General features: G+C 48.0%; 7 protein-coding genes and 1 long non-coding RNA gene across 25 annotated transcripts; 3 read left to right on the forward strand and 5 right to left on the reverse strand.

Annotated features, from left to right (window-relative positions):
* Window positions 1–43: 43 nt before the first annotated feature.
* Window positions 44–2,175, reverse strand: LOC122614935 (prostasin). The gene is made up of 7 exons (XM_043789705.1): window positions 1,824–2,175; window positions 1,723–1,768; window positions 1,509–1,657; window positions 891–1,454; window positions 791–839; window positions 608–726; window positions 44–552 (listed from the first exon to the last, which is right to left on the reverse strand). Exons 1-7 carry the CDS (start codon window positions 2,026–2,028, stop codon window positions 170–172), a joined length of 1,515 nt encoding a protein of 504 aa, XP_043645640.1. The 5' UTR covers window positions 2,029–2,175; the 3' UTR covers window positions 44–169.
* On the reverse strand, window positions 2,168–8,128 carry LOC122614931 (nuclear pore complex protein Nup214). The gene is made up of 9 exons (XM_043789688.1): window positions 8,044–8,128; window positions 7,856–7,965; window positions 7,662–7,800; window positions 5,869–7,604; window positions 5,617–5,798; window positions 5,217–5,558; window positions 3,963–5,161; window positions 2,366–3,887; window positions 2,168–2,296 (listed from the first exon to the last, which is right to left on the reverse strand). Exons 2-9 carry the CDS (start codon window positions 7,889–7,891, stop codon window positions 2,272–2,274), a joined length of 5,181 nt encoding a protein of 1,726 aa, XP_043645623.1. The 5' UTR covers window positions 7,892–7,965; window positions 8,044–8,128; the 3' UTR covers window positions 2,168–2,271.
* Window positions 8,129–8,317: 189 nt separating this feature from the next.
* Window positions 8,318–15,040, forward strand: LOC122614933 (receptor expression-enhancing protein 1). Of its 15 annotated transcripts, none has more exons than XM_043789697.1 (8): window positions 8,320–8,859; window positions 10,394–10,466; window positions 10,544–10,741; window positions 10,814–10,927; window positions 13,019–13,293; window positions 13,430–13,556; window positions 13,626–14,415; window positions 14,770–15,040. In XM_043789697.1, exons 1-8 carry the CDS (start codon window positions 8,828–8,830, stop codon window positions 14,787–14,789), a joined length of 1,629 nt encoding a protein of 542 aa, XP_043645632.1. In that variant the 5' UTR covers window positions 8,320–8,827; the 3' UTR covers window positions 14,790–15,040. The 15 variants fall into 15 exon arrangements, with proteins under 15 accessions (XP_043645634.1, XP_043645632.1, XP_043645630.1 ...); XM_043789695.1 differs by having other exon boundaries at window positions 8,321–8,859; window positions 13,623–14,535; XM_043789696.1 differs by having other exon boundaries at window positions 8,321–8,859; window positions 13,626–14,535.
* Window positions 15,041–15,285: 245 nt separating this feature from the next.
* LOC122614938 (uridine phosphorylase 1) lies at window positions 15,286–17,223 on the reverse strand. Of its 4 annotated transcripts, none has more exons than XM_043789708.1 (4): window positions 16,629–17,223; window positions 16,364–16,577; window positions 15,630–16,313; window positions 15,286–15,572 (listed from the first exon to the last, which is right to left on the reverse strand). In XM_043789708.1, exons 1-4 carry the CDS (start codon window positions 16,661–16,663, stop codon window positions 15,372–15,374), a joined length of 1,134 nt encoding a protein of 377 aa, XP_043645643.1. In that variant the 5' UTR covers window positions 16,664–17,223; the 3' UTR covers window positions 15,286–15,371. The 4 variants fall into 4 exon arrangements, with proteins under 4 accessions (XP_043645643.1, XP_043645645.1, XP_043645642.1 ...); XM_043789710.1 differs by having other exon boundaries at window positions 16,364–16,563; window positions 16,645–17,220; XM_043789707.1 differs by having other exon boundaries at window positions 16,364–16,563; window positions 16,629–17,211.
* Window positions 17,224–17,695: 472 nt separating this feature from the next.
* LOC122614941 (CCHC-type zinc finger protein CG3800) lies at window positions 17,696–20,034 on the reverse strand. Its single transcript, XM_043789714.1, has one exon. It carries the CDS (start codon window positions 19,695–19,697, stop codon window positions 19,200–19,202), a length of 498 nt encoding a protein of 165 aa, XP_043645649.1. The 5' UTR covers window positions 19,698–20,034; the 3' UTR covers window positions 17,696–19,199.
* An 883-nt stretch (window positions 20,035–20,917) lies between these two features.
* Window positions 20,918–22,132, forward strand: LOC122614940 (PRADC1-like protein). The gene is made up of 2 exons (XM_043789713.1): window positions 20,918–21,321; window positions 21,622–22,132. Exons 1-2 carry the CDS (start codon window positions 21,026–21,028, stop codon window positions 21,914–21,916), a joined length of 591 nt encoding a protein of 196 aa, XP_043645648.1. The 5' UTR covers window positions 20,918–21,025; the 3' UTR covers window positions 21,917–22,132.
* Window positions 22,119–24,104, reverse strand: LOC122614936. The gene is made up of 3 exons (XM_043789706.1): window positions 23,745–24,104; window positions 23,502–23,659; window positions 22,119–23,191 (listed from the first exon to the last, which is right to left on the reverse strand). Exons 1-3 carry the CDS (start codon window positions 23,871–23,873, stop codon window positions 22,177–22,179), a joined length of 1,302 nt encoding a protein of 433 aa, XP_043645641.1. The 5' UTR covers window positions 23,874–24,104; the 3' UTR covers window positions 22,119–22,176.
* A 1,048-nt stretch (window positions 24,105–25,152) lies between these two features.
* On the forward strand, window positions 25,153–25,670 carry LOC122614942. The gene is made up of 2 exons (XR_006325773.1): window positions 25,153–25,224; window positions 25,280–25,670. It is a non-coding gene; the product is annotated as an uncharacterized LOC122614942 (long non-coding RNA).
* Window positions 25,671–26,117: the final 447 nt, after the last annotated feature.

Genomic DNA, 26,117 nt, shown 5'->3' on the forward strand with positions numbered 1-26,117 from the left:
CAGTAATCGCATTTGCGATGTCCATAATATTGATAAGTCTGCTCTATAAAAACTAATTTAGCTTTAAAAATACTTTTTGAATTTAAACATTGGTGTAAATTGGTGGGAAAAGATTGCATTGCATTATTATTTATTAAATAGTTTGATTAGCGCACCTCGTGTCGGAAAGTTAGTTAAACTTAACTGTGTATGCAATCCATTCCGAAAACTTTATAACGTTTGTGAAAACGTACAGACCACGACCACTTGAAGACTCACTGAGGATACCATACAAAACTAACCATGTCCTTCCCGAATTCGATACCTTCTTTCCCAATATATAGCTAGGCATTCCAAGTCGGCTCGCTCCGACAGTAGTGACGACGCACAGTTCACTCAACTCTACTCGTCTATGGATTCCTTGTGAGCACTGGTATGGGTTTGCCAGGCCGACATTGACATCATACAGACTCCCAAGGGCTGGCGCATTAAAGATCATGGTGAAGGGTGGAGTAGACGAGGCCATCTGTTGGTCTCGTGCGTTCGCCAGCATACAGATGGGTTTCATTCCCTCTGCAAAGCGAAAGTTTAGTGATCAAAAATACTGCCATGAATTATGATAAGTTACCTGGGCCTGTCACAGGTCGATTAAGCTTAAGCAACGCTATGTCATTGCCAGGGCTTGAGAAGATGCCGACCACCCTATACATCTCGTAGAAATTCGTCCTTCCTCTCACATTTACTTCTCTGTTGAATAATTCAAATAATATGTTAGTTTCGTTGTAACATGTTCCATTCGTAAAGCACCTACAAGCTTGATGCAGTGTTTGGCAAGCGTCTGGCGTTGGTTAAGACGAACTCTGGAAAATATTATTTGTGTTTATGTCGAACATTATAGTGTTAATACGCACGGTTTGTAATCAAGATTCCCAAAGCCCTGAAATTGGGCCAATTAATTATGGCCTCTAAATTCGCAGCGATGTTGGCGCCGCCACAGTCCGTGTACAGGAAAACATCTTGATGCTGCGGTATATTTTTAAAGATGACTGGAGCCTGTGGCTTATCCTCGATATAATACGTATCTATTGTCGTCTTAATCCAGTCCGCATAGCTGATCACGTCGATATACACTCCCACACCATCGCAGGTACTTTTTCCAATGCTGATTATCCCGAACTGAACTTCGCGGGTGCCAGATTCACCAACAGTGACATTGTTTGTCAAGGGACCACCAGAATCTCCCCTACAAGTGTCTTTTTGAGGTACACCAGCGCATATCTGTTGCGAACTAAGCTGAATTCCCAAGTCCCTAAAGCACTCGAAGCTGTCCAAGTGGTTAAGGGTGACGGTCTGCAGTATATCGGATGCCCTTTCGTCCTTCTTAAGTCCCCATCCGAAGGCTTTAAAAGTCCGCACGTTGCGCACATGGGCGGCAAGACGCTTGTCCGCAACGATGCAGATTGGACGAATATAGACTGCAGAGATGTATGGTTTATAACATTTTCTGGACGGTCAAAACAAACACTTGCCATTAAACATCACGTCGCTGGACAGTTTGAGCAGGCCAATGTCATTTTCATAGGATATAGTTCTGTTGAACAAGGTATGCATTATTGCTTTAATGACAACTTTCCGATCCATGGGCTCACTTATGTTGTAGGCACCCAAACGCACTGATCTTTTTTGAAAGGAATGGGAATTATATTTATTTAAAAATTGACTGTAAAAGAAATTTTTACTCACAGGTACTCTTGGCCATCTATGCAATGCGCAGCTGTTAAAACGAATCCTAAAAAAACAATATTTTTATTACAAATTAATCATGTTCCGTAGAAAGTACAAACGCTTATGAATCAGCGTGCCACCACAGATAAAATGCGTGGCATTGTATACAGCTGCAGTCCAGGCAGAATTTCCAATTTTTGCATTTTGCCCGCCGACTATTTTGGGCTCAATATGATTTCCACAAAATTCCTCTAGGAAGAGAGAATCACCCAAATCGCAGAGCAACCAAATCCACAAGGGAATCCAAGCCAAACGTGTCCGCATCTCATGAGATGTTTGATTGAAATGAGTGCGAAGAGAAGCTCAGTATCAGCACACCATATCAGGCTTGGGAATTCCATTAAAAAAAAACCTTATCATAAAAGAAATACACGTAAATATCAAGAGTCCAGTACACAGTGAATTAAAAAAACACAGTTTTTGCTACTTTTAATAATGATTTAGTTTTAAGTGGTATTCTTATCTCATGGAAACTGAACAAGCAACACGTATATTATTAATATTAACTCAACGATAATTCATAAAGCTCGATCTGAAATGAGAAAAGTTCATGCTGCGTCAGAACCATCCAGTACCATACCCGTACATTCTTAAAACTTACCCGCCAAAGGCTGGTTTCTGCGTATTTGAGTTTCCTGTCTGAGCAAGATTTCCGAAGGAGAGTCCCGACTCCTGTCCACCCAACGTTTCAAAAATGTTTCCTTGTGTCGGCTTTGCAGCAGCACCGAAGGCTGGAGGGGAGGCTACTGGGGTCGCACCGCCAAATCCACCAAATCCCTTTGGACTGCCAAAGGTGGCACCTCCCCCAAAGGTCGGACTTGCTCCGAATGCCGGGGATCCACCAAAGACGGGCTTGGCCCCAAAGCCACCAGGTGTCGATGGTTGCTGTGGGGTTTGAGGTGATCCAAAACCTGTCTGGGCAACAGATCCTCCGCCGCTCTGGGCAAATCCACCACCAAAGCCACCCTGAGCTGGTGTTGTCTGCGTGAAGGAGCCAAATCCACCAGAGCTGCTGCCACCGCCAAATATCGATCCGCCAGAGGCAGGCGAAGCTGCAGCGGTTGCTGGTGAACCGAAAATCGAGTTTCCTCCGCCACCAAAGGCAGAAGCTTGCGGGGAGCCGACGGGATTGGAGAATATATTTCCACCTGCTGCCGGTGCAGCTGCTGCTGATTGACCAAACACATTTTGGCCAAAGACTGAAGTACTTCCGGCAGTCGGGGCACCGACTGCGCTCTGCGCATTACTTCCACCAAAAATTGAGCTCGATCCAAAAGGTGAACTGGCTGATCCGCCACCAAAAATAGATCCTCCGCTATCGCCTGTTTGTGCTGGTTGCCCAAAGACACTGGGCTTAACAGCTTGACCAAAAATGTTTCCGCCAGAAGCTGGTGCTCCAGTCGTGGGACTTCCAAACGGCGAAGGATTGCTAATCGCGGCCGACGCAAAGAGACCTGCTGGTGGTGCAGCTGCTGCAGCAGCTGGTGTTGCCGCAGCCGTGGTATTTGAAGGAGCAGTAGTAGCAGTAGCTCCTCCAAAAACGCTGGTATCCGGCTTGGGTATACTGCCAAAAATGTTTCCACTCGAAATGGGACTTTTTGCAGCTGATTGGAAGGGATTAGCTACCGGAGCCGCTGTTGATGTTGCTGCTGCAAAGCCACCACCAAACACTGAGGTCGACGAGTTACTGGCGGTAGTTGCGGTGGAGCTGTTGGCAGCTAAGGGAGCAGGCGCGGCAGTAGTTGGAGCTGCAGCACCTCCCGCACTTAAATTGCTGAATGCATTTGAGAAGGAGAACGCGCTGCCAGGAACAGCAGCGCTGGATGTTACCGTTGTGCTAGATGTTGCGGGAACTGCTGGGGTTACTGCCGGAGGAATTACTGCTGGACTTGATACAGCAGTCGTGGTGGTAGTAGTTGAGTTAGCTGATGCGGTGGTTGAAATAGGATCAGTCTTGGTTTTCGCCTCCGTCACACTTGTGGGAGCTGTTGTGGCTGTAGACACTGGGTTGATGCTACCAAATAATCCCTTTGAGGCATCCGCAGTTCCACCGCCAAACGAAAAGGTACCAGAGGATGATCCGCTGTTGAGACCCCCAAAAATGTTGGCTGGTTTGGTGGTATCTGCAAGGCAAAAGATAAATTAGGGTACACCAATTCTACGCGTCAGATCTAATGTTATAGGAAAATATATCTTACCTGCTTGAGTGTTGGGCTTGCAGATGTTCACAGAGCTGAAGAGGCCACCAATAGGATCCGAGCTGCTGGTCACCGCTTTTGTTGTGGTCACGGAAGGAGCATCAGTTGCACTGATCGAAGCTATTACGGGCGTGGGCTTGCTGGTAATGCTGGTTGTGCTGCTAGTCACTGTGTTGATAGGTTCAGAGTTCGATGGTTTTGTCAAAGCTGCCGAGAACATGCCAAATGGTGCAGTTGAAGCTGATGGTCCTGCACTAGTGGCTGTTGTGCTGACAGGTTCCGATTTTGGAACCGTTGCGGCTGATCCCCCGAAGCCCAGAGATGAGCCCAACCCGCCAAAACTGAACGGGGAGCTGGAAGCATTACCGACAGCACCTCCAGTACCTGTAAATCCGCCAAATCCGAAGGATTTGTTTTCTGTTTCAGCCTTTGGTGTTTGGGGTGGCAGTTTTGATTCCTCAGTTTCGGGTTTCACCGCCTTGAATTCTAGAGTTGATTGCTGTTCTTTGGGCTTAGTCGGCTCTGGTGCAGGTTTTTCGACCGCTGCTAACGGGTTTGGTTTTGGTGTGGAAGCTGCCACAGCTGGCGATCCTGTTCCAAATGAGAGTGCCGACTTGACACCACCACCGCCAAAACTAAAGCTGCCACTAGTACTGCCCAAGCCACCGAACATGGAAAGACCCGGCTTGGCTGCTTCTCCAGGAGTCAGAGTATTTGTCGTTGGCGTCACAGTAGATGTCTTTACAAACGGACTGCTTTGGCTGAAGGAAAATGACGTAGCCACTGGAGTAGTGGGTTGTGTGGGCACTCCAGGTTTTTCCACAAGGGACGGTTTAGATGGCATGGGTTTTGGCAGCGGAGAAGCCACTGCAAGATTAGCTTGTGGCATAGATGCTACAGCTGGCGTGGATACCACAGCTGGTTTGGCAGGCGGAGCCACTGCTGCTTGGGTGTATTTGTTGGCTGTTATAGGCTTGGCTGCTGCCTTCTTAATCTGCTCCGCCCTACGTTTGGTTTCCAAAATAACCTCCGACTTGAGCCCCACTCGATCCGGACGCTGTGGACAAATAACGTTGATCTTTTGCAGCTGCACAACGTTACGGATTTTTTTTAGTCTTTGTTGAGTAAGCTTGGCTGCATTAGAGTCCACTATCTGGCTAAGACTCATCGACAGAATGGAGTCGGCCAATGTATCCACTCTAAATAAAAAAGTTATAGTTGCATAAAGGAGAGATAATAATGACTTCTACTAACGCTTCGTTGGTGCGGGTGCGACTTTTCTCCTGGTCGAGCAGTGCGGCCTGAAGCAATCCGCGCTCCTTAAGTTTAGCCTTGATGTTGTTCTGAAGAATTCGCTGGTCAGAAGCGAGGTTTTGAAGTCTTGTCAGTCTTTGATAGATTCCCTCCAGGCAAGGCATGTGCATGCGAGACTTTGAATTGCGCCGCACAACATCCTGAAACTGTTCCCACTGCACATCGACATGCTGTTGGGCAAGACGCAGCTGGGCCTCATTGGCGGCCACGTAGCTCTGAAGACGCGCTAACATGCGACGGCCTGCTGGATCACAGGAGCTTGAGTTCATTAAACGCGTAATCCTGAACGAAAATAGGGATTTAAACTAGGTTATATATTCAAAATGAGTCTGTTACCCACTCTGGTTTTCTATAAATCTCCAGTTTTCCACGGCACTCTGCTACGATGGCATAGGCCTCATTAAGACCATGTCGCAATCCCTGTACATCCAACTCAAACTCCACATCCTTGGCTTGTTCATTTAGCTCCTGGAGATCATCCAGTCTCTTGGCGTACGCCCTCAAAGCAGATGGAGCTGCAATCTGAGGAATAACAACTTTTATACATGAAACAACTTTTATACATAAACAGTGTAAAATCATCAAAACTCACGCCTTTGAGAAGTTGCATGGTCTGGTCCTTCTGCTTTTGGATATCCTGGCTGAAGGCCTCAATTTGTAGGGCAATCATGTCCTTGATAATGGGCTCGGTGTCATCAGGCTTAAGACTTTCCTCTGCAGTTGGTGGCGCTGATGTAGCTGGTTTTGTGTCCACTGCTGTGAATGTTGGAGGAACCGTGTATAGTGGTTTGTTTGCAGGAGCAGAAGCAGGAGCAGCTGCTGGAGCTGTTGGCCCTGATGCCATCGTTCGAGGTGTCACACTGTTAACAGCTGGTTTGTTTAATGCCATTCCACCAAAGGTATTTGTTCCTGGAGCAGAAAACATGGTACCCATAGCCGGAGCCGTTGCCTGCGTGCCAAATCCTCCAAATGGTGTTGTAGGCTTGGCTGCATTGGCAGCTGGAGCACCAAACGAAAGTGGAGAGGAAGTCGGAGCAGTGCCAAAGGATAGCTGCGGAGCAGGTGCCTTCGGTGCCGCTGCTCCAAAGCCAGAAAACAGCGATGGGGGCTTATCCTTCGATGGAGCTGGAGTTGATGTCACGGTATTCGGTGTAAAGGCAAAGGATATGTCAGAGGAAGCAGCAGGAGTTGCAGCAGGAGCCTTGGAGGGCGGACTGGCGGCCACAGCTGGCTGATCCTTTTCCTCAATAGGAAGCAGCGTGCTAAGCGACCTGAACTGCCCAGAAGTATCTGCCACTGGAGGAGGTGGCGAACAAACAGACACCGCTGTCGGCAGCACATTAAGAAAGTCGAAGGAGAGCAATAATCCATCTGAACTTAAAACATGCACCATGGGCATGGTCTGCAGCTTTTGCTCGTTTATCGTCAGCTGGTGCGTTGAGGAGGTGTCGAAGGCAAAGCCCAGCGGGAAGGTCTCCTCCTTGTCCTCACTTAGGGGCATTTCAATGCGGGCCTCATCCAGCAATGTAAACTGCTGCCAAGTGGGTGTATCGCCGGCTTCTGATGTTCCCATGATGCCCACCTCCACGCCATTGGCCGAGACTACGAGCAGCAGATTCCACTGGGGCACATGGCTAAAGAGAAACTGATGGTTCCTCGGGCCGTTCATGCTGTAGCAGATGTCATAGTAGTTAGTATAGCTGGGCGCACCTGCCTTGGGAGCATTTAGGATGTACAGCGAGGGGTTACAGTCCTCCCCATGCTGGAGAAAGATCACCGCAAACTGGAAAGTCGACAGCCACTGGATGGCAATGGTGTCAAAGGGGGCATCGTGTATATTCGGAGGACACAATAGCGTCTTGGCCGGAGTCAGATCCGGTTTGAACTGCTGCACCTTTCCGCCAGGAAAACCAAGAACTATCTGTTTGCCCTTAGGCGACCAACAGCCGCATTTAACTTGTTGATTCTTGTCAAGCGAGTGCATTTCAAAGTTGCCGCCCTCCTTCAGGGCATACATCCCGAGTGCTCCGTTGCTCAAAACAACAGCCAGGCTGTTGGGCAGCACGGGATTCCAGAGCAGCTGGACGGCGTGCACGTGATCCTCGGCGGCCAGTCGAATATTGTAAACAGGACGTACATCAGGGGTCATGAACGTTGGCACCGCATATATGCTAAGCAGGCTGGTGCCGTTCTGAGTGTGGTTCACGGCCAGCAGGTTGCCATCGGAGCTGCAGGCAATGTAATTCGGAATACTGGGCAGTGGCACAAGACGCGCCTGCGGCTGTTGGCCTGTGCTTTTCGCATTGGCCAAATCCTTCACAATGATCACTGCAAGTAGAGCCAGGTTAGATATACATATTGAGCTAGGGAGCCAAGCTACATTACCCTTAAGTTCCGGCTGCGTTGGACTGCCGGCAAAGAGCAATCCCCGGCTGCTGGAGACCGCCAAAAGGTTCACATTGCTGCGGGGCTCACCGCATTTTTTGAACGCCACAAACTTGTCGTGCAGTTTAAATTGAAAATCCTGCGACGAAACCAATTGAATGTTTTACATCTCAGTGTGATGCAATTGTACTCACCTGCGTGTCCTTACAGTCTGGTGCGTTTTGCGCCATTTTCGTTTGTTTTTACTCTTATTTCACCAAATTATGTGCGGCTTGTCAATTTGCCATTCGAGTCAATGGTGTGGCTGCAAATTGAGATCGCTGAAAACGTTGAGAAACAAAAAGCGCGCCACTTGCAGTACGGTCACTTCCAAGAAACTTACCACAGCAAACCCACCACATTCAAGCAAATGTACAATACGATGCTATATCTGACATTGATTTCACAGTGGGTTTCTTGCATATAACGAAGAAAAGATTTTAAAGTGGTATTAAATCAGCTTTGAGAATTGTTTTTTCATAAAATTGTTAACTAAAATAAACCAACTTGGCTGGAACTAGCAACTTACCGCTTTAGTCTAACAGTGTAACCATATGGCATTTGCATCTGGTTGGTATTTTTGCACGCGGTATTTTGTTTTGGCAGTATGTGCGAGAACGAAAATTTCAACACATCGCTAGCGCAGCAGCTTTGTTGTTGTTCGTCTGTCTCTGTCCTGCAAGCGTTTCTTTTTGTTTGCTGAGAATTAAACAAAAGCGATTTGTTCGCGGGCAATGCGAATGCAGTTGCAAAACAGGGCACAAAGCATCGGCTGTTTCGACTGAGATTGCACAAAGCCATGTAGTTGAGGTCGAGCTGGCGATTCGCAATTATCCAGTGGCGACGCAACACGGTGCTAAAAATTGCGTAGCCAATTAATCTCGAAGTCCTCCGAATCCAATCGCAGTAACCAAAAAGTAAATGAAATCGGAAACGATTTGAACAAAAGTCAGTGAAGTTTATTTCGAAATTGGACAACACGTATCCCCAAAAATCATATAATTTACGGAAAAAGTCGAGGAAATTCCAGGTGAAAATTAGGGTTGAAAAGGAAAGGCAAGGACAACGGAGTGGACTAATTGCATACCCTGCAAATTTTCACCTAGAGCAGTCAGGCGGCCACCAAGATGATCAGCAGTCTGTTTTCGCGGCTTATAATGTGAGTAATAACCGATTACTATAGCAATCCCCAACTTCATAGCCCCCGCAGGTGAGTGCGAGTGCGAGTGAGAGCGCTGCAGCTGCTGACCCCCAAAAAATAAAACTAACTTTTCAAGCTCGGCCTTCGAAACCGAGAAAAGCAAGCACCTACGAAACTCGTCGTCGATTCCTAATTGTGTGGGCGTCACGCTTTTGATTTCTGATTTTTATACATTTCCGTGGTTCCTCGTCGATTCTCTGATTGCCGCCGGATTGTTTGTTTATTAATCAGCTGTCGCAAAGTACCGTTCACTTGTGCGCGAGTGTGTGCGACCTGTGTGTGTGTAACCCTCAATTGAACTCCTAATTTGGAGATGCAACTTTCCGAGTTTCTGAGTCGCTGGGTTTCCGAGGCCGACGCACTCGCCTCGCCCGATTTGGGTGCAGAACATGTGGATATAGCCTGTCGGCGACCCGGCGACTCTCTGTGACTCCGCTATTGTTGTCAATATTTATAGATCGCGGTCGAATTGGCAACTCAACGCTTGCCCATAATGTGGCACAGTCGCGGCCAGGCTGCTAGCAGCACCTTTGTTCGAACACACAGTACAGTGAACGCTTGTGATACCTATATACTAGTACCTATATAATAGTACTTCTCTAAGAGCTTATTTCTATCATTAGAAATTCCTTTTATTTCATAAAACCTTGACTATTGAAACTAGACTCTAGTTAAAAAAAATATTTAACATCATACTTAATGTAAAGATATATAGTTTTGGTGTCTAAATGATAAAATCGATTACCAACACCCTTTCCAACTTAAAGATTTAAATATCTTGGGACTTAGTGGTGCTACATTCTTGAACGCGTCTGTCGCTAGTTTCCGAACTGCGGCGCATTCCTCCGTGTAAACATTGAGTGCTCCTCTATTGCTGGTTCTCTCTAGACCCGATCGTGGGTTTATTAATAGACCCCCCGCCTGAGCGTTAGACGCCGAGCTCCGGCAGTCTCTGCTCGGCGTTCTAGCGGCCAGGAACGATCTGCGATCCGCGCTGCGGGCAATGCATCCCCGTTGCCATGAGGCCAATCTATCAGCAGGAGCAGCCGCTCTTCTACCAGCGGCCAGCTAATCTCCGCCGCCTACGCCAACCGCCGGGCACCGTCTACGGACGCAGCTACTCGCTCGAGGACCAGCCAGAGGACGTGATACCCGTGTATCCAAAGTTTATCTACGCCCCACAACAACAACGGCAGCAGCAACGGGCCCCATATCCGCTGTATCAGCTGGGCGACTCGCTGAGCTCGCTGGACAGCGATTTCCCCGAGAATGAGTACGGCGGAGCCTACATAGTGGAGGAGCGAGTTCCGCTGGCCTCCGCACCCACGCCCAAAGTTCTCCAGAACCTCAATGCGCTGGGCCGATTGCTGGAGCTGCTGCAGCGCTGTCCTCTGCCATGCCTCTCCTTCAACACGGCCTGCATCTGCTCGCTGATTGTCATATTCCTTGCGCCGCGCACTTGTGCCCAGAGTTTACTGTTTCCCGCTTTCAGATTGTTCTGCGGCACCCTGTACCCGGCCTACGCCTCCTACAAGGCCGTCAGGACCAAGGATGTCAAGGAATATGTAAGTATTTGTCCACGTAAAGCTATTATTGTTGTATATTCAAATGTATTCTGATGTTTATTCAACTCTCGCCTCAGGTTAAATGGATGATGTACTGGATTGTCTTTGCATTTTTCACCTGCATAGAAACATTCACGGACATATTCATATCCTGGCTGCCGTTTTACTACGAGGTGAAGGTGGCCCTGGTGTTCTGGCTCCTCTCGCCGGCCACAAAGGGCAGTTCGACTTTGTATCGCAAATTCGTGCATCCGATGTTGACGCGCCACGAACAGGTGGGACCCGAAAAACTCGAGTGTATATATATAGATCGCTCGGTACATCGTAATTCTCTTCTCTTTGTGCAGGAGATCGACGAGTACGTGAACCAGGCCAAAGAGCGGGGCTATTCGGCGGTCCTGCAGCTGGGCTCCAAGGGAGTAAACTATGCCACCAATGTCCTCATGCAGACGGCCATCAAGGTAATCCTTCCCACACACGCCTCACACACCTCACACACCACACACTGCCCCCATTGATACACTCACCCACACTCTCGCACACTCACTCGGTAACCACATTCATTTGGCCATTTTCGATCGCCTCCAGCGTCGTTGCATAAAGTGAGCAGCAAACAGACATCAGCTTCTGCTGTTCTATATTCGAAAAATTTGCGCAACACTCTCGCGTGCCCATCTTGATCATCGCCAACTGGTCAGCGAATCTGCAGCAGAAAGCGGGGAGCTCCTCGTCGGAGAATCATCAGCATCATCGCCTTCATCATTTGATCGCCATCTCTTTACATTTACTTTTATTATTATTTAGCTTAAACGTCTAGAATGGAATGCTCTTTTGTGCCATTTGCGTGTTTGTTTTGGTTTAGTTTGTAGTGTGTTTCTCTTTGTGTAGTCCGATCACTATATATACTATACGTGATGCACGCTGAAAGATAAATCAACATGTTGAAATAATGTAATAAAAACAAAATCTGAACAAACCCATGCCAAAGATCCCAGATACCCGCCGCAATTCACAACTGTTTGTAAACAATTCAGATGTGGGCCAAGTCACTTGTGGGCTGCAACAGAGTTTATGGCATCTGAAGTGCAGCCACCGAATGATGAACTAATGCTCCTTGATGTAGGTCAAAAATTAGACAAAATATAGAATGAAAGGTGCAAGTGATTTGTTTAGCTGGTCCAGTTGCACATTCCTTAAGGCCACTCAATACGATTTTTAACAAAGAATCTGAGTTAATCATCTGATGACTGGAACACTTGAGCTTTCTTTGTGGACTGACAAAGACATCTGTTCGAATGCGGGATAGGAAAGGGAGAATATATATGTGTTTTTACCTATGACTGTTCATTCTAATGGGTTCTTTATTTAAGAAGGGAGTTTTATTTCTTTGTTTCTAGACAAAGAAACTCGTTTGCTTCGGAACAAAAGCGAAAAGTACTTTTTTAGGTATATATCTGGTTCCTCCGAGACATCTGCCGAACACTCCTGTTTCCACATTTGCATTCCGCCGATTCCGCTCGCCCATCGCCGTTGTCGCCTTCTCAGTTGCCCAGTTGCACAGTTGCACAATTCTAATTCCAATTCCGAATCGCCTCTAGGGTAGGGCATACAAATATAAATAGATGCCGGGCATGAGACATATCTTGGGCGTGTGTGTATGCGCTTCATTTGACCCAGCTGCAATTCATTTCAATTTCAGACTTTTGCGTTGCCTCTATTTTAATTAACTTTTTCGTTTCTTCACTTATGTTTCTTTGCATTTAACCCACCAAACAAAACTCAAAATCCCAACTAAACCCCCAACGCACCTGCCTGCACCGCTCGATTGCCACTAACCCGCTTACCGCCAGACCTATGCGCTGACCACGGCGCCATCTGGCCATGGACGCGGCCTGCAGAACTCCCATTCGGCCGATGAGCTGTCCCGGGGCCAGGACATGATGGACAGCACGGACAACTGGCTGCCGAGGGCCAGTTCCCTGAGCAGCATCGAGAGCTACACGGAGACGATCTACGAGCCGAGGGCCGAGACCAGGCGACTGGTTATTCGAGAGGTTAGCGAGGAGGTGGAGCACGAAGATGAGCCCCTGGGCGATGCCGGAGCAGCCCGTCTCCGAGACTTGCCCGTCCGGAAGGCTCAGCCACGTCGTGCCGCAGGTACCGCCAGAGCTGCGGGCAAACGTGCCCAGAAAAACAACGATATGGAGGCCGCCGGCAGCTCCAGCTCCAGTGTGATCCGCTCCCGGCGCAAGCTGCGCGATCCCACGCCCGAGGTGGATGTGGAAAACTACTGAAGATGGCTGCCATCAAGCAAACAGATACTCAGCGAACAAACGAATTTGAAACACTCAGCGAGACACTTACACTTCATCACATTAACACTGTCGCCCAATTGCAGTTTTATTTTTTACAATCATGTATTATAACTACGTTTACACATAAGTTTTCGATTAGTTGTAGTTAAAATTAAATTATTCAAATGCCAACTCTTGTGCTCTACTCCACCACCCACGACACCATTGCTCCCACCTAACACCATTGCTCCACTGAAGGGAGGCGGCAATCTGGTGCAGACGATCAAGCGGAGCTACAGCCTCAGCGATCTCAGCGAACCGGATATGCATCGCACCCAGGACGAGCTGGACAACGTGATGATGTCCTCGATGACATCGTCGGCGGTGGTCATGCGTTCGAATGCCCCGGGAGCGCGACTCCTGAGGCCAAGAAATCAGACGCCTGTGGGCAGATCCGGCAGCGGAACACGCCATTCCACGGGCATGTATTTTACGGAGGTGGATGTGACCGCCAAGAATGCGGGCGATTTCAAGTGAGTCATTATTCAGTACTAGCAAATCCCACATAATTCTTCAAATTTGTGGAAATCCCCTAGTTTTTTGTCGATTTTAAAGCACCTTGTCATCTAGCTATTGCTATCTAATCTAATTACTTCCTATCCATTCCAGCTACAACATTCGCAGCCAGGATGACATCAGCTCTGGCTACTCGAGTGCCGAACCTGTGAGTGGTCTCAGTCGCACCTCCTCCATGACAAACGCTTCCAAGGGTCGAGTCAAGTCCAAACGCAATGAGGTAGGAATCATTTCAGCTCTTCTTGTTGGAACTATCTTAATCCGTTTAGAGATTGGTGTTGGTTAGCAGTTGCTGGAAGAGATGAGGGACGAGGTCTACTTAGACAACCAGCTGTATTTTCAAGGTGCGCGTGGGGAGAACTCAGTTCCAGGAGCTCAAGAACTGAAAATTGTGGAGAGTTTTGAAAACATCCCACACCAGGATGTGGAAAAGGTGGTGAAGGAGGAGAACGATGATGCGGAGGATGAGGCCTTTTATGAAGCCTTGCCTTTGATAGAGGAGCACATAAATGAATTGGTGGCCAACGATGAGAAGGAGGAAAAGGCGTTGCCGCAAAACTGGAAGCATAATTCTATAGAAGAGGAGCAGTTTGAGGATGCATTGTTTGAAGAACCAACTAAAAGCGTCTCATCTGAAGTGGATGCTAAGAACATGGAGGATTTAAGCCAGCAGATACAATTGGATACAAGTCAAAACCAAACTCCAAATGGATCTGCGGAAAGTGCTGATTCAGGGTTATCTTCCCAAAGCAAGCCTTATGTCCATCCACCAATAGACCCATTTGTGTTGGTTCTTAGCGCTTCGGCATCTGCTCCAGATCCTTTTCTGCCCGAGCGGCCGCGTCCAATGTCGCCTCGTGAGATGCGAGATACTCTGGAGGAGATTAAGCACAGTTTCCGTGCCCAACTAGAACCAGAGCCCTCTATATCAGCCTCACCATCACCATATTTGCGGCCCAAGGCCAACCATGGCAAGGGACGTGCTCCACCGCCGCCTCTGCCACCGAAGAAGCACTCACTGAGTCCCCAACCGGACGCCATCAGCCAGACATCGACGGGCAGCGTGGAACGCAAGTCAGGTATCGGACAACTGTTCAAGAATATCAAAGCTAATGTGCTGCGTAACAAAGCTAATCCCAGCCAGCAGCAGCAGCAGCACGAGGATGAGCAGCTGGCGGCCAAAGAGACACAGATTTGAAGTAAGCCCAGCCGCAAGCCCGTTTTCGAAGCTCTCATCATCCCAGTGTTATGTTTCGCTCACCGCCGGGCGACTTCTGCTCCGCCTTTAACTTCCATGGCCCCCAATATGGCATTATCTTTCTGTACAGTTGCGTTACTAACCCCCAGACTTAAGGATTTGCAGCATGTTGTTTTAAATGTTACAAGCGAAGTCCCGACTCTAACCTTTGATTTACTTTCTTGACTTATTGCAGGACAAATCCATGTCTGCTAGCTGCACCACCTTGCCCCGGTCGAGCAGCCGGAAATCGGACAGATCCCAGGGTGGAACCGCCACTGGCCAGATGAAAACGCGCAACAAGTCGGAGAAGTAGTGGAGCATCGGCTATAGACTGCCCATCGTCGTCAGTATGTTGATTTAGGTGGTTACGGTGGGCGGACAGTGAAATCCATAGAACCAGAACCTCATGTTTTAGTTTAAATTGTAACTTAATACGGATATCGATACAGATTATGATAATATTAGCTATATATGCGCATGCATTGTGTACTTTGTTTGTGATTCTGATTAGAGCTCCAGGCGCAGTTCGTCCTGGTTGCCATTGGTACTCATTTCGTGACTAGTTTAGCGTTAAGCGAGTCTCCTAGCCTCTATCCAAAGGTTCTGCAACAGCTGTACTAACCAAAAATGAAACCCGAAGAAACCTATCAATTGTGTAGCATAAATTCCTAATATTATAATTGAACATTTAATAAAAGAATCTATACCATTGAACTGAACAACCAGACGTGTGTTTAATGATCGAAACTTTGAACTACCATTGCACATCCGTTTACCTAGACATGAAGGACTAGACTACTCGGCTTCCTCTGCAGGCGCCTTTTGGGTGTCACCAGCCCCGGCCCCATTCCCAGCTGCTGCTCCTTCGGTCTCGTCCTCCGGCTGCTCCGAGTCATCGTCATTTTCGTTATGGTACAGAGCCTTGCGTATATAGCGGGCCACAAGCTCCTGGGGTCGCTTCTCCCACTTGGACAAAATCTCATGTGGCGTTTTGATCTAAGTTGGGTTTTAGTTTAAAGATAACATTACTATGATTTACAGTAATGAACTCACTTGATCCCCATTCAGGCGATTCAGGATGGCCACACAGACGACTGCGCCCCTGATGTTGGCCCGACTGGTGAGGGCGGCAAAGGCCAAGCTCTCCATCTCGATGTTCTTCACCTCCTGGCTCTGCAGCTGCTCCAAGTAGGCCTTCTTCATTTCGGGCGTGTACTCGCAAAAGGCTCCATCCAAGCGCGACTGACCCTCGTAGAAGTCATGGGCACACAGGGTCCGGCCGATGACGGCATCGTAAGTGTCCTTGCAGGGATCGTGGCACATCTTGATTTCATCGGCCAGACTCTCATCCAGCTGGCTGGCATGCTGGACACTGACGCCGTGCACGAGGATCTCGTGGGCGGGATTTAAGCGACCATCAATCGCCTCGGAGGAGATGATCACGGTTCCGGGCTCAACGCCAATGCCGCCGCTGGTGCCAATTCTGATGAAGACGGGATCCTTGCACTTGGCGTGGTACATCATCTTGATGAGTTCGTGCAGCAGGATGGAGATCGAGGGACAGCCCATTCCGTGGCTGGCGCAGAGCACGGGACCCACCTTGAACAAGGAGAATCGCTGGCCGGCCTCCGATATGTTCCGTAGCTTGGTGGCCGCGTTTATCTTCAGCCCAATCTCCTGCATCACGTAGTAGGCAAAGTTTTCCATCCGCCCCGGAGTGCCTCCCATACAAACGAACTATGAAACATATAGTTACTAGATACTTAATTATAATGGATAGGACTTACCCTCACATCCCCAAAAACCTTGGGAAAGTCCGTGGTGTCCGTACTCAGGCCCAGGTGGTACAATATGTCTGGCTGCAGGCACTTCAGGCAGGGATTCAGACCGCACAGAGTGGACTCCTTGGCCTCCTCGTCCTTCTTGCAGCCATCCTTCATCTGGCGGACCAGCTTGGCGAGCGTCCTGCTCTGGGCATTCACAATGGCTATGGGATGCGGTCTGTATTATGAGGGATCTCGGGGGATTCCCATCTAAACTCAAGGTAGTCACCCTTTAGCTGGCCCACCTCGTTGGCCAAACGGCATGTGCAGTCATTGCAATTGCTTTTGGACATTTTTTGAATTTTATATTGTACTGTACGGCAATTTTGGCTCACTTTCGGAATAAGTTGTATTTAGTGTTTGAATTTATAATGGAAATATCGAAAGTTGTCAGACATTTCGACTACTACAACCAGTAATACATACATACAGAATTATTCCAAAATCATTGAGATACATTTGTATCTTTACCCGTATGCACGCATACCCAAATGCAGATGAGTGTGGCCATTTAGAACTTTCGTACCGCCCCTCGTAGGCCTAAGTAAATGCGGCGATTACTCGGTCGCCCCGCGATCGCACCGCACTTAAGCATGGAGAACCGCGAAAAGTGGCCAAACCGGCCTGCTAACCGCTCTCTGCTTCTTGCTCATCCGCGTGCGGCTCCAGAAACTCGGAGCGCAGCTTTCGCGGAGTCACCGTCGCGGCCGCAGTCGTGGTCGTCACACATGCGCAGCAGCTGATGCGCGAGCGCTGACCTTGACCCTCAATTGGAGTCGCAGTCGCTTGCAGACAGACTTGTTGCCAAGTGCAGCCGGCGAAGTTGATGTTGCCACCCCACCCCAGGCCCGCTCTCTTCCTCTCCCTCGCGCTCTCTGCCAGCCGCCTTTCAGCCTTTTCGCACGGCCAGTTTTCACCATTAGCGGCGACTGTACCTCGCAGCACGCTGTACGTATGAATGTATTCACTTAGCGCGCCCGTATGTACCTATGTATGCGTGTGTGTGTGTGTGCGCTGGTACGCGAACTGCACACAGGGCAGGAGAGCAAAGAAAGCGGCGTGAGCACATAAGCGAAAAGAGAGCCCCCAGCCCCATTCCCATCAGCTGCCTGCGCCATGTGTTGCCGCAGCTGCAGTTGTGGAAATCGCCGGTAAACTGGTTGCGTGAGCGAGAAGGAGAGAGTGCGAAAGCGGGCGATCGCTCTTTCCCGCTCAGGGGCGGAGCTGCCTTAAATTGGCAGGGGGGCTAATGGAAGGAAAGAAGTTACCCCGGAAGACATAACACACGGTGTGGGATTATTTTTTTTTGTCTCAAATCAGCAGCTCCAGCATTTTAATTTACAATTAAAAAACAATCACAGTGATATTTGAATTTTCATTTCCTTCATCGTACGTAGGTTTCGGTCTCGCATCTTTTGTGTCCCGTCCGTCCAACTGAACTGAACTGAAGGTGTGTGTGTGCCGTTGTCTTCTTCATCTGCCCACTGAGTGTTCGTTCTGAGTGCCGCTGGCTTTGGCTTGTCTGCTTCTTCAACCGCTTAGCTCATCCTCTCCAGCGTTGCGTTCCGTTTTCAAAGTCGTCGTGTATGTCTCTACCATTGTTGATGTTCTCTTCTTGTTATTTGTCTGCTTCTCTGTTCTTGTTTGCTGCCCCCTTTGGCTCCACAGCTATGAGCTACATAGCATGCTACCCCGCTCGAGAGATCTTGCCGGGCGTCTTGGCTGATGGGTGTGTGGTATGGTGGTATGGTTGTATGGTATGGATATGGATGGCGTTGATGGTGATGGTATAGGGGTGGGATACTGGTTTACTGGATGATAGGCAGTCTTAGATCCTGGAGAATTCCCAAGGCTCGCCGGCAGCAGCTGGATGGAGTGGAGTTGAGTTGAGTGGAGTGTGGAGTGGTAACGTGGCCTGATCTTCTAGCCGCCTGATTCTTCGCTTTTTCATTGGTTTTTTATAATTTTTATTTACGCTTTTCATTCGGTTGTTTCTGGCTGTGGAACTCCTAATAGGATCATTAGATTTAAATAGTATTCTTTAAGGTATTTTTCTTTATATAATCTTATATAGTTTCATTCCATTCGTTATAATGTAATTAGTAAATTCAAACACTTTGCAGCATAATCATAATCATATAGGTATAATTATAGTAAAGTGGTTTGCTTGGTGATTTCTTTTGTTGTTGCTGTTGCGGTTTAGTCTCATCTTACAAATTGGGTCGTCGTGTCTTCTTCCTCATCTTCTACCTCGTCCTCATCCTATTCCTCGTCGTCGGCGTCATCTGCTCTCTCGGCTGCACAGCTGCCGTTGGCTATCGTCTTCTGGTTCTGCTCCTCCGACCCCTGCTCGAGGAGCCCTTGCCTTCTTCCTCCGTGGCCTCCGTGATTCCTCATCTGGCGGCTTTCCCTCGGAAAGCCAATACTTCTCCTTCCTTGTCTTCTTTCAGTTCTCGGGACGTTGGCACCGCGCTGCAGGCTCGGCTTTTGGAATCAGCGATGGTTACTGGATGATATTCAGGATGGATTTATATGCTGCGTGTGTTAGTGAAGGGATGTGGATGTGGGTTCTTTATTTTGGAGGGGTTGATCTTGACTTGGGTGCTGCTGCTGCTATCGCTTCTAGATGTTGTTGTTGCTGTTGGCTGGCTTTGTGAATGTTGTAGCAAATTGATTTTTCGTTTTTTTCATTTTTTTTTCTTTCTCATCTTCTTCTGGTTGTTCTTCGTGTGTTGAATTATTACTCATATTCCTCCTTCGATGATTATATTTGTGAGGTGCCACGGGTGGGTGGTGGCGCCTAGTTCCGTCCGCCCTTCTCGTCGCACTCGCGCCTCAGATGTCCGCTCTTGCCGCAGCCGTAGCAAGTCTTCGAGGTCTCCGGGCAGTTCTTGGAGATGTGTCCGGTGCGGTTGCACTTGTAGCACGACACATTGGCCGGTCCACGTTCGTTGACGGCCTCCGGGCAGTTGCGCACCCAGTGTCCGGTCTTGTTGCACCGGTAGCAGGTCGGGTTATCCGCCTGGGTGCAGTCCTTCGAGATGTGACCGATGCCGTTGCAACGGTAGCAGCGCTCGGCCTCCTCGGGGCAGGCACGTGCGAAGTGCCCAAACTGGTTGCATTTGTAGCACTTCTCGCGGTTGCGACGCATGCCGCCGCCATCACTGCCGCGCATACCGCCGCCGCCGCCACCACCGCCTCCTCCAACGCCACCCGGACCACCGCCGCCTCCGAGACTGCAGTCCCGGGCAAAGTGGCCCGGCCGGTTGCACTTGTAGCACGTGGCAGACATCGACATCTTCGCTTCGGTTTTGGTTAGACTACTGATCCGCAAATCCGACTCCGCTTCTTAAACTCAACTTCTCGACTTCCTCGCACACTCACTGGTAACCACGGGCCCTCGAGCACTACACACTGCTTGCGCTGGATGCGAAAAAACCACACAGACCAACAGGATCTCCGGCTTCCTCAGATTTCCTCGCCGTATTTTCGACGCCAAAAGTTAAAATGGCTGCCGCTGAGCGAGTGAGTACCGATTCGCGGTGGTATCGACTACTCGCCAGAGTTGCTTCGGCTACGCTTGATTGCAACACTGCTCCTCCACGCGGTGCACATTGGTTCGAGGTTAAGCGACGTTGAAGCGAAATTTGAGTCTGAAATTGTGTTGTGTGATGGCGTCGTACTGCTTCCACTCGGCGTGCTTTGTTTCACAGAATTCCCATTTACATTTTACTTTCACATTTTGCGTGTTTATCTTTTCTTTCATGTCCTCGATATGTAGGTGGCACTACATAACCCAATTTTGCGAACTCGCATTTGCCACTTTTTGACCACGCGTAACCAGTGTGCCCGTAGTGATGGACTGCAACTTATCGGCTCAGGCGTTAGGAGTACCCTTGGCACTGGGTTATCGAAATATATATTCTTAAATTTATACAGTAGTTCACTTAAATAATTGTTTCATTTTATTTGTTCTGACACAATATACGTCCACCTATTAGTAATTTACCATTAGCAGAAATCGATATCGATTGGCACATAAGGGGTGCTTAGTAAAAAATAGCTAATTAAAGAATTCATAGAGAAAACGTAACATTCTAATAATAGACCAGCTCTCATATTATATAACGACTAAGAAAATATTATATATACATATAAATATGTAACGTTTTACCAAAAGGAGCAGGCTATGTCAAAAAATCGATTTTTCATAGTGGTGTTAATTATGAAAGCCAACCACAAATAATATACTGAGCACGTATTTTAAATTATTGTTTTATTAATATAAATACTAGTCAATACAGGTTTTTTAAATCTGGATGGCTTCGATATAACTTTCAGAAGAGGGTATTCCTGCTCATAAATATTTGCAAAGAGAAGAACTTATGACATATATCTACTACTTTGTAAGTTAATGCTAGGAAAAGGTAAAATCAATTTACTTTAAATATTTATTTTAATCAGTTAACTTATTGCTTGCAATACTCGATACCAATGAATATAGCACGCGGCCGATAGTATCGTCAGAGCGGCACTGTCTGCCGCCGGTCCATCACTACCGCCATAAGAATTAGTTTGTTTTTTTTTGCAACAAACATTTACATTAGTTATGCGTGCGTGGCCAAAATGCTAATCGTCTGGTTAGTGCTTGCCGCCACTTTGAGCCGATCCATCCGAGCCAGCACCACGATTTCGATACCGATCACTACGCAGGACATAATAGCGGGTGACGTGTTTTTTGAAATCTTGTCCCCCTCGGACCTGGAATACACGTACCGGCTGCGCCCGGCCAAGGACTTTGGATCCGCCTTCTCGGAGCGACTTGAGGGTGTGCCGCTGGTGCTCACAGATCCCCCAGGCGCCTGCCAGGAGATCCGGAACGCCAGAGATCTCAATGGGGGCGTCGCACTCATCGATCGAGGGTGAGAGCGTCTAGAATCCCCACAAAGCTTATCTTCCCAATTGAAAGATGGTCATAGCCACGGCCAAGTTTTATCAGTGCTCTTTGACGAACCTATACCAAGAAGCTAGGTGTAACCTTAGCCATAATTCCATGCTTCTTATCAGAAATGTCAGAAGCTGGTTACGTGCGTCCGGAGTGTCAATTTAAAGTCTTTTACTGAAGCCATCATATTTGCAAATCTTGGGACGATTAACTGATAGAATAGAACATTAAGAATATAGTGAATAGAATCCTAACCTAACGGTCTGCCATTTTTCAGAGAGTGTTCCTTCCTCACCAAGACACTTCGAGCGGAGGCAGCGGGCGCATTGGCTGCAATCATCACCGAGTACAATCCCAGCTCTCCAGAGTTTGAGCACTACATCGAGATGATACATGACAACTCCCAACAGGACGCCAATATACCGGCCGGCTTTTTGCTCGGGAAGAACGGCGTCATTATCCGGTCGACGTTGCAGCGACTGAAGCGGGTGCACGCCCTGATAAACATACCGGTTAACCTTACCTTTACCCCGCCCTCAAAGATCAATCATCCGCCGTGGCTGGGCTGGTGACGTGACCGGATTGCAGGCAGCTTAAAGGACACGTGTGAGGAGTCACACACGATCTGAAACCAAAGTGCATACTCGTAGGCTGAGAAGTCGAGACCGCAACTGAGACTAAACTTTAGAGTACCAATAAGTAGCTAATTCGTAGACGGAAGCCATAAACTGTAAATAAATTGCTTAGCAGCCAGAGAGTCAGGTCGCCAAGTTGTAAGCTAGACAATACTATAACTCTTTATTATTAAAGGCAAATAACTACGAGTTATTTGTTATATTTTCCCGAGTGCGGTGAGATTTAGGCACATGCCTAGCGTGAGAATCACAATGACCACCACAAGGATGGCGAAGCACAAGTAGTTTGGCTGAATGGGCATCCGGAAGAGTTTGGCGGACATGTCCAGCGAGGCGGCGAACAGCAGCGTCGAGTTGAGATCTTCCGCTGAGGTATTGTGGTAAACAAATGGACGAACCCGTATCTGGTGTCCATTAGCTTGAGCATTCTGGCACACTCGGGTCACCGATGATGCCACGAAAAAGGGCAGCAATCCCAGAAATAGCCACAGCATCACGTTGGCAATGTTAAGCAGGACGAGCTTTAGGGCGCAGTAGTGGAAATCAAAGTCCTTAAATAGGTACACCAATCCTGCGAAGGCGTACGCCAGATTCATTACAATTAGGAAGCACACTGGAATAGACACGTGCTGATTCAACCGCTCCAGCAGCTTGCGGAACTCGAGGACTTCCCTCATCCAATCCAGCGAGTCGATGGAGTGCATAAGCAGCTTGTGCGACAGCGTTTCCAGATGCATCCTCAGCAAATAACACTCGATATAGTAGTTGCTCAGTATGATAATCTCCACCAGATCCTGTAGAAGTATGGTAATCAAGAGGCCCACTCGCAACCACATCTCCCAATCGCTTAGGATTTCTGCTAGCCAGGACACCTTGACGATCTGGCTGGGCTGCATCATCACCACACAGCAGGCGTAGCCGAATAGCAAAATCAACAGGGCCAAAGCAATGGCCAGGAAAAGCCACAGCATTCGGCAGAGCCTCTTTGGTTTGGCGGACATCAGGAAAACCCTCTCGATGAGGTTCTGCAGCTGCTCGTGGTCGATAACCTTGCATACCAACACGGCCGACACGAAGGCCAAGAGGTTAAAGCCACTGGGCACTATAAAGCCGAACAGAAGTTCTCCTATGGTGTTGGGGGTCGTAGTTCCGCCATCTGTCCCATTGGTCACGGGTCGTATATCCCGGTAGCTGGTAAAGCCGCGATCGCCTCTGGAAGTGAAGGTTGTGGTCAATAAAAATACTCTTTCAAAACAAAGCGAATTCCTAATTGCTAAAAATAAATATTTATAAATTAGTTCGACTAGTAGGAAGACCTTGCCCCAACATAGCCTATAATAAACATTCCTTGTTTAAAGCTGGGAATGGCTTTCTCGTAAAACAAACGTATTGATAAGAAAACATACTTACATCGGCGTATATGAATGTAATCAAGTATACATGATGTAATTACCGTTCGAAGGTTTTCTTTCAAGTGAATCACTAATTTTAAGCGCAGAGGAAACCTTAAGAACCCACTCACCTGTATCCGCAAATGTAGCGCAACAGGTATCCTACAAGCAGGACGAATAGCACCATCAGCGCCTGTACGTAGCTGCAGCAGGCCCGGATGCTGGACATATCGGTGGAGATGGGATTGAGACCCACCAGGGTCAGGATGGCCACATATGGACGGAGGAACTGTTTGGCGAAACGTAGTTTGGTTGATCAGTGCCCACGAGATGGTTGTTAGGTAATAGGTGATCAATGCTGACACCACACCCACCTTCCGTTTGCAGTAGTCCAATAGAGCGGAAGTGGGCTCGTGCTCTCCCGGCTGCTGCAGTTCATCATTGGCATTCCCGTTGAGGCGATTGATGAAACAAAAAGAGCTCTCCGCATTATGTCGATGCATGACAGACAAAGAACGATGGGCGTTAGTGGGTGATAGAGGGTGGAAAGTAACAGTTATAACAACAACAGTGCACGGGGGAGCTCATTCACAACAAAAAACACATGGCGTGGGTGGGGAGAGTTCTCACTGAGCAAAACAGCGAGAGAAAGCACGGCTAACGGGAGCGGGAGCGGGAGAGAGATCGATCGCGACCGGCGGTCCAGCCACAACTGAGGCCCTCCAAAACTTACAAGCTCGTCGTGCAGCCAGGATGATCCAATGGAGGTTGCTCGGCTGCGGCTCCCGCTTCGGCTGCTCCATGGCTCCCGGCACCGATCGTAGTTCCGATCCCCTTCAGCTGTTCGTTCGGCGCCGCTCATCGAGTGCAACTGTAACGGTAACGGTAAATTGACTAAATTGAAACTCGAGCCGCGAAGAGAGCAAGAACAACAGAACTGACTGAGTGACGAAGCTTTCCTGCATTTTATGAAGCTCTCTTTTCGAGCTTTGTGTTCTTCCCGAGCCCCACCCCCATTCCCCCTCCCCTTCGCGTACCCAAAACCCCCCCTTATCAATCAATTTTATCTCGGGAACGAGCGGGGATCGCGTTTCTCGAGTCTGCTGGGCACCTGTTACAGTTTAGATAGGAATCAGCCCTGTTATCGCCGAACACTATCAGTGCCGCTTGTCCAATTTGCATACATTTGTATACATAGATATACATATATGTATGCTCGGCTCCATATCGCAGAACTGTGTAAACACCCGCAGCATGTACGAATACATATGTACATATGTACATAAATATGAGTGCCTTGTTATTATCGCGTGTCTGGAGGGGCTTTTCTTTGTCACGCTTTCGCTGATCGCAAGCACTCTCTCTTTCGTTCCAGCCGAACCTAATGGTGATGCTGATTATGCTGTCATTCGTCTCCAGAGACTCCACTTCATCCAATAATACACACAGAAAAACTCACCTGCTGTTTGTTTGGTACGTTCTCTATCAATTTAGAAAAACTAAATTAACATCATCTCGTTTTTAATCTCTTCATTTCCTCATTAAATATTCATATTTATGCGAAAAAATGTAGTAAAATTACATTTTAAGCTGGTTAAAAAGTGAATTTTATGGAGTCATCTTACTTAATTTGTCATTTTTTACTTATTGATCTTTTTTGTGGCTTCTACTTTTTAGCGGTAATTTTAGCGGAAGATATAAATCAATCTTACCCAACGTGATTTGTACTCCGTAATTTTCTGTATACAAAAACCTGAAATTATCAAAATATTGTTTATCACTCCACATACTTTTACAAGGCCTTTCATTGTAATTAGACATATACGTTTGAATTCGAAACTGCCAGCTTTGAAGGTAAGTTCAGTAATTGGCTGACAGAAGGTTAAAACTTACCTCACTCCCCCCGCAGCGGTAATAAAGTTACGAAATTTACGTCAAAGTAATTAAATAAAATTGAGCACAAGTCGAAAGCGGTTTAAACTTTTTGCCCACCTAAAATCCTGTTCGACGATTCGGCAACGAGGCCATGGACGGCCATGGACGGAGTCAGTTCCAGTTGGATACCAGTTTCAGGTCCAGATCCCATCCTGACCAGGCCGCAGAAAGAAGCCGCAGACACAAGCCGCATGCTGTCGGGATGTGAGATACGAGCATCAGCTTCTCACTGACCAACGCACCACCCCCCTTTCCCCCATTGAGCCCCCCCCTTGCACGCTCATGTAAATTAGCTGCGTTGTCCAATAATTCTGATTTGTTGTTGCTACACTGGCATGCTAATAAAAGCGGAATGCCCAAGCTCAGCCCCCACTTTCCACTTTCCCCTTTCCACTTCCCACTTCCCAGTCCCCAATGCCCTGTCAATATGTCAACCCGACCAGCGCGTTCGTCACTTGACAGTGCCCACTGTCGCACTCTAACTGGGCGTGGGCAGCGTTTTGTTTAAAAATCAAATCAAATATTACGAGAAAATTTCAATGCGGTCTGAATGCATAGGAAATTTTATGCTCGCCGCAGCCGCAAAAACGCAAATGTTGACTCCGCCGGACAGCAGCTGGAATCCGTCGAGATGGAGCCGCACAGATAGAGATACTCGTTCAGATACGGATACTGGTCACGTGGATGCATTCAATGGGTCGATTCACAAATCGCTTTAAGTGCGATTTAAATGGGGATTTGCGTAAATATATTTGCCAGCATTTCAAGCTGATAGCTTTTAAATGGTGTGAGCACTGCGTTACATTATTCAG

Source organism: Drosophila teissieri, chromosome 2R (assembly GCF_016746235.2).
Source record: "Drosophila teissieri strain GT53w chromosome 2R, Prin_Dtei_1.1, whole genome shotgun sequence".
Classification (NCBI taxonomy): Eukaryota; Metazoa; Arthropoda; class Insecta; order Diptera; family Drosophilidae; genus Drosophila; species Drosophila teissieri.

Coding starts and splice junctions, on each gene's coding strand:
- LOC122614935 (XM_043789705.1), bottom strand. CDS start 2,028: ATGCGGACACGTTTGGCTTGGATTCCCTTGTGGATTTGGTTGCTCTGC. Junction 1,658..1,722: donor ATAGATGGCCAAGAGTACCT/GTGAGTAAAAAT, acceptor CTTTCAAAAAAG/ATCAGTGCGTTTGGGTGCCT. Junction 1,455..1,508: donor CAGCGACGTGATGTTTAATG/GCAAGTGTTTGT, acceptor ACATCTCTGCAG/TCTATATTCGTCCAATCTGC.
- LOC122614931 (XM_043789688.1), bottom strand. CDS start 7,891: ATGGCGCAAAACGCACCAGACTGTAAGGACACGCAG. Junction 7,801..7,855: donor CAGACTGTAAGGACACGCAG/GTGAGTACAATT, acceptor GTTTCGTCGCAG/GATTTTCAATTTAAACTGCA. Junction 2,297..2,365: donor CAGAAACCAGCCTTTGGCGG/GTAAGTTTTAAG, acceptor TTCTCATTTCAG/ATCGAGCTTTATGAATTATC.
- LOC122614933 (XM_043789690.1), top strand. CDS start 9,921: ATGAGGCCAATCTATCAGCAGGAGCAGCCGCTCTTCTACCAGCGGCCA. Junction 10,742..10,813: donor TGTTGACGCGCCACGAACAG/GTGGGACCCGAA, acceptor CTCTTTGTGCAG/GAGATCGACGAGTACGTGAA. Junction 13,557..13,622: donor TCAAGTCCAAACGCAATGAG/GTAGGAATCATT, acceptor GGTGTTGGTTAG/CAGTTGCTGGAAGAGATGAG.
- LOC122614938 (XM_043789707.1), bottom strand. CDS start 16,692: ATGTCCAAAAGCAATTGCAATGACTGCACATGCCGTTTGGCCAACGAG. Junction 16,564..16,628: donor CGAGGTGGGCCAGCTAAAGG/GTGACTACCTTG, acceptor CGCATCCCATAG/CCATTGTGAATGCCCAGAGC. Junction 15,573..15,629: donor ATCGCCTGAATGGGGATCAA/GTGAGTTCATTA, acceptor AACCCAACTTAG/ATCAAAACGCCACATGAGAT.
- LOC122614941 (XM_043789714.1), bottom strand. CDS start 19,697: ATGTCGATGTCTGCCACGTGCTACAAGTGCAACCGGCCGGGCCACTTT.
- LOC122614940 (XM_043789713.1), top strand. CDS start 21,026: ATGCTAATCGTCTGGTTAGTGCTTGCCGCCACTTTGAGCCGATCCATC. Junction 21,322..21,621: donor GTCGCACTCATCGATCGAGG/GTGAGAGCGTCT, acceptor GCCATTTTTCAG/AGAGTGTTCCTTCCTCACCA.
- LOC122614936 (XM_043789706.1), bottom strand. CDS start 23,873: ATGCATCGACATAATGCGGAGAGCTCTTTTTGTTTCATCAATCGCCTC. Junction 23,660..23,744: donor TGGACTACTGCAAACGGAAG/GTGGGTGTGGTG, acceptor TTCGCCAAACAG/TTCCTCCGTCCATATGTGGC. Junction 23,192..23,501: donor CGCTACATTTGCGGATACAG/GTGAGTGGGTTC, acceptor CTTCACTTCCAG/AGGCGATCGCGGCTTTACCA.